The sequence below is a fragment of the Pelobates fuscus genome, chromosome 2 (assembly GCF_036172605.1).
Source record: "Pelobates fuscus isolate aPelFus1 chromosome 2, aPelFus1.pri, whole genome shotgun sequence".
NCBI classification, from domain to species: Eukaryota; Metazoa; Chordata; class Amphibia; order Anura; family Pelobatidae; genus Pelobates; species Pelobates fuscus.
Window position 1 is genome coordinate 149,080,692 of NC_086318.1, and position 12,465 is coordinate 149,093,156.

Genomic DNA, 12,465 nt, shown 5'->3' on the forward strand with positions numbered 1-12,465 from the left:
TGCATGTGTATGTAAATCTAAAAACTTGAAAAATGCACTTAAGATCAACTATTTTACACATAACTGTTCGTCCTTTGGTGCATGAATATAAGAGAGCTGTGTGTAGTGTGGCTGTTCATGCACGGGATACTAAACTATTCAAGTTCTTTTAACGCGCCATAATCCATTTAGCTCATTGATACTCCCAATCCCCAATGTTCACAGTCAAAACATTTTAGAACAGTTTGACATCTAATCATGCTGTAGGGATTATGGTGTTTATTAACCAATCTCTGTGCATTCTTACTTGGTAAGTTTCATGAGAGGCAGACATGGGCAACAGCAGCAGCATGGGCCTGTATTGATGTGCATAGGGGAATTTTCCATTCTCTTGATCAATGCATCTTTTCCTCCATATCCTTCAATAATGACCATTATTGTGAAATAGAAACAGGTTGCAAAATACCTGGGAATTGGCAAACATTACTAATAATGAGCACATTTTTATTACTGTTTTATGAAGAAAAAGGGTATGTTAAGGGACGTATTGAAAGGTTAGCATGCATAATCTTTGCTAACAAAAAGTGCATAGAGAAACTTGCAGGGTTATTCAATAAAATGTGAATTGTAAAGAATCCAAAGTGAATTCGTGGTGGATTTCAAATTGTATGTCAAAACAGCCGAACTGAAACATAACAAAATATATCCAATTTGCTTATCACTATTTTGTGAATAACCTTGAATGATTCTATCAGGATCCTATCCTGACAACTCAAATCATGTTTCATTTCTTCTGTTTTATTTCCTACAATCCAAATCTGCTATAAAAGGCCACACCCAACCAAATGAGTTGCCTTCACAATGAGAGAAGTTATTGTTTTGAACCTGACAAGTCTTCTGCTCCTGGCTCATTTTAAAGAAAACCTGCTCTACTCTTACTTACTTTGAACCATCCTGATCTACACTCATGATTTAATCCAACCAACCTGCTTCATTTCATTCTGGACTTTGATACCTTTATTGCTTTGTTTGAACCTATGGTTCTCCTACCTAAAACAACACAACTTTCCTGGATATTATAGACTTTCCTATTGTTTGCAAGTATCCTGAAATACCCTGATTAGAACAATCTGAACCTACAGTTCTGATTTCAAACCAAAGAGGCTGATCATCTCAATTGCTTACTGACATGGCCGGACTAGCCCACCAGGATACCGGGAATTTTCCTTGTGGGACGCGGCACCTGGGGCTGGCAGAAGCCCTAGTGTTTTATTCAAATAATTTTTCCACTTATGCCCAGGCCCAGTATGCATGGAAGCTCTGCCCCCGCACAGATGCCCCTCCCCTGTTCAGAAGCCCCGCCTCCGCACATAAGGTCTGCCTCCTGCACTCAAGCAGTGGACCTTGCTGCAGGAAGTGGCCTGAAAATGGCCTCCCAGAGAAAACTAATCTCCCACAGCCTCCAGTGCCAGGTAGGGTTTAAATACTGTGTCTGTAGTGAGTGTGTGTAGTGAGCATGTGTGTTTCAATGATCTTGTGTGTCAGTGAGCTGAGGGAGGGGGGGTTATGATGGTGTGAAGGAGGGGTGAGTATTGAGGGTGTAAGGGGGGGTATTGATGGAGTGAGGGAGGAGGGGTATTGATGGAGTGAGGGGGTATTAATGGTGTGAGGGGGTATTGATGGAGTGGGGGCATTGATGGAGTGAGGGGGTGATGATGGTGTGAGTGAGGGGGGTATTAATGGGGTGAGGGGGGTATTGATGGAGTGAGGGGAGTATTGATGGAGTGAGGGAGGGGGGTACTGATGGAGTGGGGGTATTGATGGAGTGAAGGGGGTATTGATGTAGTGGGGGTGATGATGGAGTAAGGGGGGTGATGATGGTGTGAGGGAGGTGATGATGGTGTGAAGGAGGTGGGTATTGATGGAGTGAGTGATAATGTTAGGAGAGAGGGGGCGTGCTGGTAAGGGATTAAATATCTTTTAGCTTCCTGGTGGTCCGGTGGCCATAATATCTGGCCTGCAGCTCCGCAGAGCTGCAGACCATGTATATTACAAGATCCAGTCAGAGCGTTGCCATGGTAACCCGCATCAATGCTCTGATTGGCCACATCTTGCAAGAAACATGGTCTGCAGTTCTGCACATTGCGGACAGACTAGAGGGGCCTCGCACCCGGCGGCGAACAGAGCAAGCTGCCGGGACCCCTCCTGGTGTCAAGTCCTCGGTACCAACACAGTTTGCCCTAAGGCGATTTATGTTCTACCTTCTCCCTTTTGTCTTTATTATTTCCTCGTCACTATAAATCCTGTTACTCATATAGTTTTTCTTGTTTAACCATGTCTAAACACTCAAATAAAGAACCTCAAGTCAACCCGGCATAAGATCAGAACCATGACAGATTCACTTCTCTATCCTCTAAACACAAAATTGTAATTACAAAAATTAAAAAAAAAATTGAAAAATAAAATAATTTTGAATTTGGAAACATTCTTAAACTTAGTTATAATTATAATTTGGATATTTTTGCCTAAATTTTGCGATTCAGTTTTCAATTTACAACATTTTGTTGTTTGGTGAATAAAACTCCAGTGTCCAGTGTTTTTATTGAATTGTGTTTTTTTGTTGTCACTTACGTGCCAATACCAATATCTATAAACAAGGCAGAGCGTGGAATCCACAGACCAAAGCAGGCAAAGATGGCGACCACCTGCAAATAAATTATCACATCAAAATCATTCACCTGCCTTTTTAATTCTATGCATATCTTCCATTTCCATCCAAACAGTATACATGACCATATGTATGGAAACCTTACAAAGCTTACTAACTAACTAACTGCCTTAAGGTGGTTCTGTCATTTTTCAGCTTTACATAAGGATAGAATCAAAGTAGTTCATACTTTGTGTCATATACATAAGACAAAGTATGGACCACTTTGTGTCATGTAACTGGCAATATTTGGTGATAGACACAATTTGTGCTTTCATTTCCCATCAGCTGTTAGTCGCACTGGTGGATAGAACCAACAAATGTGAAACATTTATGGAAAACCCTGTGGTCTTACAGAATCTGGCATATATCTTGTTTTGTACTCTCATACACACACAAGAGTACAATAGTGAGAATGACTTCTGGCCGGAGAAGTATGGTTCAGGAAACAGTAAGGTACTAAGACGAGATAACTTAAAGGGACACTATATAGGCACCCAGACCACTTCAGCTCATTGAAGTGACCTAGGTACAGTGTCCCTATTGCACTTATTGCTGCAATGTGAAACATTGCAGTTCCAGAGAAACTGCAATGTTTACATTGTAGCTCTAAGTCTGCGCTCAGTGGATGTCTCCCAGACAGCCACTGGAGTCACTTCCTGGATCAAAACAGACCTTTGGTCCGGTAACTGATGCTGGGGAGGTCTAATGTGCGCATGGCATTTGCTCATCAAGGGACGTCGGAGGAGGTGGAGCCACGTCTCAGCAACAACTAGTTGGGAACGAGAGACAGGCGAACAGAGGGAGCTCTAGTGCCAGGAATACAGCTTTGTATTCCTGGCACTTATAGTATCCCTTTAAGGAAGGTATACAACCCTAACTGCTCTGATACCTCCACACAATCAGATATATCACCAAACAGCTGCATCACCTCTACACAATGGATATATGATCTGGAATCTTTGCAAAAAAAAAATCAAAGACCCTACAAGTGACAGTGCTGCTTTAAAGAATCATACTACACCATAGATTTTTAACATGAAATGGTACACCATACATAAATTCTAAAATAAATTAATTCTGTCTTATTTTATGGATAAACTGCTTGACTGCACAGCTTCTAAAAAAATTGCCGGCATATCTGTGCCAATATTATATTTACATGCATTTCTTTATGATTTTACATCTCTGGCATTAAATATAGAAATTAGGATATGTATATTAAAAAGACCGTAATGTAACGATTTGTAAGGTGATGTGAAAGTTCATTTCCACTTGCGTTTTGCTGAAATGAATCAGTGTTTGTTGTAGTGTGTGAATACTCATTTAGTTATATGGTGATTAGCAAATATTTGCAGTCGACCATGAAATAGACCCTTTACCCAACATAAGGACTCTTTGTTTTGGTGGGTAAAAAAGTGGGAATCTTAACTCATTTTAGAAATGTCTCAGTTAAAACTGCAAGTTCTAAATGTTAAGTATTTTGATAGGTACTTTATAATGGCAATTCACTCCAAAAGCTGAGGCATCAGTAAAGCAATTTTATTATCCCTCGCAGTATTAGATTAAGTGTAGTACTGCACGTAGTATCCTTTGTTTCATAGATTATGGTTGTATTGGAGTGTACACTAGATGGACACTAGAGAAGCTGGATCTCCAATCAGGGCGAAACAACTACAATAAGAGGCATTTGAAAATATTGCAACCACAATTATCACTACCACATTTTAGAATGGTCTTTTTTTGCAATGAGTTTATAAAAAGACCTTCCAAGGATCACAATGCCACACACCAATGGGGTTATTCACTCAGCCCTGGCTGAGTCTTGCAGTATGACTACACCTGCTACCTCTCCAGGTGCACTTGAAGAATCTAATAGGGCACTATTTTGTTTTCCACACTGAGATTGACAGCATGGCAGGCTGTGAGTGTATGTGCAGGGTAGTAGGACAAGCTCTCCTGCTATGTGCTGAAGCAATGATTGAAAAGCACACTTAAGAAAACATCTTGCAGGCAACCAGACGAATGGTGGGAAATTGTCACCAATCTGCACATTGGCTTTGTGGTCACCAGCTGAACTGTTAAAATGGTCAAAGTTCTGTAAGATGTTTCCGTTGTAGGTGTGTGCTGTTCTGCATATATCCTACAGCTTGTAGTGAAGGCTGCAAATCATGAAGCAAACACAAAGGTGCAAATCATACTTAAGCATTGCAGGAGGATAGCTTATATTTCCACCGTAATGTGGGGGCTAGCTAACTATTGAGGCAGAAGCAAGAAGAAACGAGGCTTCCCCCATGTTATCTATGACAGGATGTCACAACACAATGTAAGTTCAGTTTGGACATACTGGAAACAATTTTGGATCAGTAGGTGGTAATCCAAATTCTTCAACCAGTACTTTGGTGTTGACCCACCACTGGGGCATGATGATTGGAAAATAATCATCCCACCTAGTGTCAGTATTTATTTTATTTAGGGACATGACACAAACTTTGCGTGACAGTAATGCCAGTTTTTTTAAAGAAAACTCGATCTGTGACAAATGGCAGAATTTTAATGTAACCCGATAAACACTGTCTTACCGTGGGAGCCCCACTGTTCCATAAGAGGGTTTGCCTTTTGACTGGACATCGCACCTTCTTCTTCAAGTAGAACGCATCTTCCAAATAAATAATAATTGATAATATGGCGAGGACTGTGAGAATCCCCAAAATGCTGAGTTGCAATGTGTCCAGCACTAAAACAAAAACACATCACTTAGCATTCATGATGGTGAAAGGTACAGTATGATTCTAGTCAAGTATCAGGCAACATGATCGCCAATGACTGCTGCAGCTTCATTGTGGTATCTGACTGTGCCTGGTGTTATTGGTGTCATGTTAGAAGAAAACAATGATATACAATTATTCAGTAAAGCGAGATCTGTTCTGGTATTCAAAGTGAATTTCAAATTAAAAGTCAAAGTAGCCTAAATGAAAGCATAGCTGACTTTTGAGAATTTTTTTCAGTTTGTCTAGTTTGGCCTTAAATTTAAAATCCACTTTGACTTCATTCTGAATTGCTGTCAATTCTCGTTTTACTGAATAACCAGCAAGAGGAACTGATGGAAATTCAAAGTAAATTCAAAGTGAATTTTACATTAGAGGCCAAATTAGCTGAACTGGAAACAGCTGACTTGGAGGATTTTTTTCTGTCCAGCTATTTTGACCTTAAATTCACTTTTTAATTACCGTCAATTTTCAGTTTTGTGAATAACCATGTCAACATGCATTAAAAACATGCACATAGACTTCACTTGAGAATGCATTTATTTTGTATTTTTGTTTGTTTTTTAGCTTTTAGCTCAGTACAATCCCCATACAGACATTGATATATCTTACTATAAAACAAAAACACCAGGACCTGATAGGATTTGCGGGAGACAGCCATTTTCTGCTCAATATACATTAAGACCACCACAGTTTATTTAATTCTGTTTTTCCTCCAGTTTTTTTCCATACTTCATCTACACCATCTTATATTAACTGTTTTCTTTAAATTTATAGTATTCCTTGCAGTAATTTGCACAGCAGAATTCTATAAATGAAAGTTAGTTAAATGGTGCAGTAATTAATAACCATGTATGTCGTTACACTGTATAACTATCTCATACGTTGGTCACAATACTGCACCGCAAATTAAGATATAGGTCTGGTTTCAATCCACTTTTAAATGTTTGCCCAGCTCTTTTTTTTATAGCCAAAAGCAAATATATACACATATAATACAGTATAACCTTGGGTTGTGTTGTTAAGTTAAATGATGTACCTACAATATGGAAGCTTTGAGGAAGATGGAGCTATGGATACACAGGCCCTTGGAATGCTGAAATTTTTAATCAGGAGCTGAAGAAAACCTGGTGGGAACCTGGGGGAAAAAAAGTCAAAAAAAGTCAAGATATCACTTTCATGTGAAGCACTAGCTCTTTCTTGATTATCTGCTTTGGACTTTAGTTAAAAACATTCTCACCAGTTTGCTTGTCAGTCTTCAGGGGTAGTCAACCTGATCCCTACCGCCCAATAGTGGGCGATTTGGGATTACAGGTGGGAGGTGGAGGGTTCTGCAATAAACGCCCAGTGGGCCTCGATGGCCCTGGACCAAGCCGGCAAGGGAGATCCTTTAATTCCCTATACTTCTATGACCTCTATCCTTTCTGCATACTTACTATTCATACATCATATTTTTAATGATCTACAGATATTGGTTAAACCAATGTTAAACATAGGCTCTGATTATACTTCTCATTAGAGTGACTCTTACCACACAGATAAAAGTTAATGCTAAGATATACAATTACTAGACTCCTTCAGTAATGGATTGCATGATGTCTGAGAGATTCCGATTTAACTTTATTTAGGTCTTACGTACAATCAACCAGGGCCATTTTACCCAACGGAAAACTTTGGTGTACTATAACGAGGTCTAGATTAAGGTTGTTCAAAATAGGCTGAAAAGAGCTGCAAGTTGAAAGGTTGAAACAAGTTGTTAGGTGGGGTAAGAAGAATAGGATGATTAAAGAGGAGTAGGTGGGGACATTAAATATCCTTAATTTAGCTCTCTTTCCAGTGTTATTGTATCACTGCTGATGCATGTTCATTAGAAGTATAACATTTATTAAGGTAAATTTTAAAATTTAATTACATTGTTTCAAAATGTTCTGTTGTTGCCCTTTCAACACTACAGGTGAATCCGTCATAAAAAATAGACAATGTGTTGCCCCAATTGACTCACACAAGCAAACATAGAAAACTTCCACTGTTGGGTGAACCAATATGGCTATGTCTGAAAGTTAAAACCAAAGGACAACTACTATTATGATGAGAAATGTAAAACCGAAACATTGAAGAATGCCACCCGTTGTTTATACAATATCAGAAGTTCATCTCGCTGATTTTAAAATGACCCATCTGACACAAACACATTGTCTTGGTGTGGGGATGGAAGGTAACACACATATTGGGTATTACTGCCTGTTAATGAAACAATCAATTCAAGACTTATTGGGTCCCAGAATCATTGCTAACCAATTATGAAGCTCTTGTATTAATATAATGTTATGTGAAAATGAATGCACTCCACTAGGTGGCATAATTTCCCACTAAGAAAAAATAATTGTTTCTAAATATATATTATATAAACACATCTAAACACTCTTCAACTCCATTGCAGTGTTGCCGTTCTAGCTTGAACTTTGCCATTTGTATTCGTATTCACAATTTAGAGTTTAGTAAATAACCTTAAAACGGTCATCCAGCTATTGAAGTTCCAATGGTTTTAAAACGGGGTAAAACTAAGAACTAATAAGAGAACATCTTCAATGTCTCCGTGGTGTCTTTCTGTCTCGTTAGGTCTTATGCTTTTCTATTTTTTTCTGTAACTTGAAGGTGTGCATATACACATCCATAACTTTTTAAAATTATTATATTTGATTGCAATAGATATAAATATAACATACATATATAGACAATAAGGTACAATGATTGGGGGGGCGGAGCCTAGCTTTCAGGCTGAGAAGACATAGACTGAACTCCTGGCCAAAATCACTGATATGGGGGGGAAAAAAACAAAAACTCGACACGTCCACCTTCTGGAGGGCTCCCAGCAAGCAGGGGACACCCGGGCGCACTCATCGCTACAAGAATTTTGTCTCTCACCACCCGGGAACCCGGATTAATCTGCTGAGGCCTACCGAGGTACGAGCCGGAGAGAGGCGGCCTCTCTCCTCGCGAACTCGCGCCGGGATCCCTCAGCTCTCCTGTATCCTATCCCCCCCCCATTTGGACCGGTGGGGGATATCCCGGTCTGCACTGGGCATCGGAAGCAACCTGCCTGGATCGAGTTCTGAGCCTTGAATACCGCACACGTGGAGAAGACCTCCCATCAAGGCAAAGGCCCCAACAAGGTGCTGCCACTGACTCCCTGCAGCGCTTAAAGGCAATATTTCTCCGCTTCTTTGTGAGACTCCGGGAGCGCACACAGGCTGTGGGAACAAGCCACAAGACAAGCCAGTCAGGGGTGAGCAGGGTCACATGCAGCGGGGTGCTATGGGGTCACCCTCGGGCACAGCACCCATTTTTCCCAACCACCCACACTTTCCATAGCCCACCCGGGCTGGAGGCCACAAGGGCTAGTTATCGAAAGCATCACGCACACCTGCAGAGGCGCAAGCACCGTAAGTGGCAGCAGACCACCAGGTCCTCCAGTACTCCCACATGTGGAGGAAACTCGGACTCTGGAAATCACTGAGTTTGTGGAAACGAGATGCAGGCTTCTACACCAGCCTGGGGCTGGAGGGATACCCTCACCCACACCCGTGCAGTAGTGGCCCCTCCGAGGCCCACCAGCGGGCTCCAACTGTTTACCAGCAGAGGGAGTCGGGTGACAGAGACAGTCACATGCATTCTATCCTGTGTCTCAAGTGCTCTCTTCAACGTACTCATGTGCACCTCAATCAGACATGTGGACTCACTTACCCATGGCAGCAACACTTAAAGCTTAATGTGACCTTTTCCTAGAGAACCAGACTACAGTGCAAAGCAATTTTTAGCGTGCTTTCCTGCATACCCACATACGATAGACACGTTCTCTTGCACACATATAGAATTACGTGGCTCGCCTCACCTAATTTCCTAAATTATGTTCTTGAATCTTGACCTGTACTCAATACGTTTGCCCAAGCATTCTCTACTTTTAGTAGACACGTCCACATAATCTATTGTCTCTTGTAGTTTAAAGGGTGTGGTTTAGCTTATTGTCCCAGGCTACTGATACCAGCATGCTTTCACATATTAACCCTTTCTTGACAACAATCACCTTTATTACCGTGTTATTATATATAAAAAAGTGTGCACATTTTTCTGATACCATGCCACTGTTTATTCTCACTGTTTTGAATCGCCTGCTATTACTGTTGTGGTATCGCAGGCATGTTTATTATCACGTGCACTACAAAAAATAAAAAATTAAAACATTATTTTAAAAAAAATAAGGTACAATGATTATATACGACAAATTACACACAAACAAATACAGACATAGACATATAACATCGGGAATCAACGGAGCAGCTAGCCAGGTAACTACAGACAGAATTCATCAAAAATCATTTACAGATTAAACATAATTTTGGTCCGAATGATAAACATTCATAGCTTTATATCCAAAGCATCAATCCATTTACTCCATATTCTGTATTTCAATGGATTAACACAAAATATTGACGGAATACCTCTTTCCATTTTGCATTGGTATTTGATCGCCTCTTTCATGTGTTGCCAAGACTCAACCTTAGCTGATTTTCAATTTCTAGCTATAGATGTTTGAAATGCCATTAATGCATGGCTCAAAAGCCATTTCTTATAAATTTCTGTTAAATGTAAATGTAAGAGAGCAATCTGGGCTGTCCATAGTTGTTTAAACTGCGAAGCCTATTAATATTTAAGGAAAAATAAATTCCAACCCAATTTCAAATGGTGAAAACACATCCATAATTTATGTGCAAACAGCATGGCATTGCTAGGGAGGCTTTAGGTTCAGAAGCCCTGGACTTAGGGACATAAAGCACTGCATGTTACATTTTACATACAATTTCCCTTAGCTCTAAACCCTTCAGGGTTGAAACCAAGGGCCTAAGGAAACTTTTCAGACATGGGTCAGTTGTGCAGTTCAGAGACATTACTCAACTGATTTGGTAACAGTGATACTGCTTGTTTTTGGTTAGTACATTAGTACAAACGAGAGACAAATTTTTCGCACTGCTGTTTCCTCTGTTTAGTCCACACACAAAAGTGTTATTCATCAAAGTGCGAAGTCAATTCAATGCGAATTTTGGATTTTCCACCTGTCAAATTTACATAATGGTGACCCATGTTGATAATGCTAAGGGTTTGGTCATTTTACCTCCAATGGTGGCACATTTCTCAAATTTGTATCTATTATGACATGATAACTGTTGATATAGCATTAAGTAGTGTGTTGTAATGGGTATATATTTTGCACGTAAAGACAAGCACTAAGCATAATTCGTTACAGAATTAGTCTTTTGTATAAGTCTGATACAATACTGGAAACACTTAATGACACAAATGCTGTTACAAATAGTGACTGAGACTTGTGGTTACTGAAGACTAGAGAGAGAACGTGGCATTTCTCTGTCATCCTCTCAACACACTACAGTGCAAAAAGGAATTATTTAAATGTGATATAATAACTATGTTAGCGGGATGAGATTTGTTTCTTTACGGGAATCAGAGTGGCAAAGTTTTTCCTCTACTGTGAGATTGGCGAAACACACAGCTGGTGGAGGAAGGTAGAACAGGCCCTTGTTAGATATGCTGGTAGCCTCAAGTTGCTGCCTCAACTTACTGCCTGGTTTATCTTTGGCTGTGACTTAATATGTGACAGCAGCACAATTTATTAGGATTAGTATTTCTCCTCACACGTATTTTACAGATGATTAGTGGAAATGACATCATCAAGATATGTGTGTATTTCTCATTAAACTGTCGGGTATTTAGAAAGTGCTCTTTCTTTATATATTAAAAAAAATCGTATTTTTAGAGGAAAAAATATATATTTCACAATTACTTTATGGAATATTCTCATTCAAATAAATAATAAGTTAAATGCTTTTTGTAAACACAATTGAAACTAATCCTACAAAATCTACAGATCTGTACCATGTCTGGTAGGGTATGTCTGTCAGTCTGTCAAAGTCACCTTTTGGAACCATAGTGACCAATACAGCATATTCATATTTCCAAGAGCAGGTTTACAAGTTGACCACATTCACAACAGAGATAATACAGAGTAACATAGTAAAAACAAGCAATAATAGTTTATGATGACAGATAACAACCAATTCTTCAATCTATTCTGCCTACAATATAATCACAGACTGGTCACGATTGGTGTGACGAATATAAGACATCAGTCCAAACGTTAATGCATCCCATGTTGTTCTTCTCTGAGTCAACTTATTCTATGGGGTTTATATGTTTATTTTTGTCAAATTGTTTTCACTATATTTCACTATTATTTTCACTATATGGTAAATATCTCTAATAATCTCTAATCATATCATTCCATTTCTGTTTTGTGCGGTAGTCGAGACTGGAAGTCCAGCCCTATAGAAAGTTCAGTCTTACATCGCATTGTGATAAAATATATGTATAATGTTTTAATTAAAGTAGCAGACCAAAGTTGTTCATTTATAAAAAGTTTTGTAAAAATGTTTTTTTCTATCCATACAATGAAGACATATTACACTACCTTGGGTCTGGTAGAAGTTCATCTGTGGACGCCATGTTCTCCTGATTCCTGCTGTACTCTGTGCTGTCCACAGCTCTGGTAATCTCTGCCCTTGTGCACTGATGAACTTTGTCAAGTCCAAGTGCCTAAACTTCAGCATCAACTATTTGCCTGGTAATGTGCACAGGACCTTGAGTGCATTGATCCTCATAAATAAACACATTTAATATCTGCAGAGTTTCTCTTTGAAGTATATACAGAAAGGGGGACTTTTCTGGGAGTGATTTTGGGAAGTTATTTACATCAAAGTTGATATTTTTTGTATAATTAGTTTTTATTAAGACAAGCTTGCAGAATTTTTTAAAATTTATATATATATATATATATATATATATATAAAATATATAATATATATATTTTGCACCCCTCCCTGTCACAGAGAACTCGAGATGGAAGGATTTCCCCAAGTGAGTAGCTCATTTAGTAGACAG

The 12,465-nt window shown here is 39.3% G+C and overlaps 1 protein-coding gene across 1 annotated transcript in view; it reads right to left on the minus strand.

Moving 5' to 3' along the window:
- The window catches only part of SLC51A (solute carrier family 51 member A), a 28,801-nt gene extending 16,669 nt beyond the window's left edge, over positions 1–12,132 (minus strand). The window contains exons 1-5 of the mRNA XM_063442816.1: positions 11,996–12,132; positions 6,498–6,592; positions 5,269–5,423; positions 2,611–2,684; positions 287–445 (exon numbers count right to left, since the gene is read on the minus strand). Of these exons, the coding sequence (XP_063298886.1) occupies positions 287–445; positions 2,611–2,684; positions 5,269–5,423; positions 6,498–6,592; positions 11,996–12,030 (518 nt within the window). The 5' untranslated portion in view covers positions 12,031–12,132. The remainder of the gene's footprint in view (positions 1–286; positions 446–2,610; positions 2,685–5,268; positions 5,424–6,497; positions 6,593–11,995) is intronic.
- Positions 12,133–12,465: the final 333 nt, after the last annotated feature.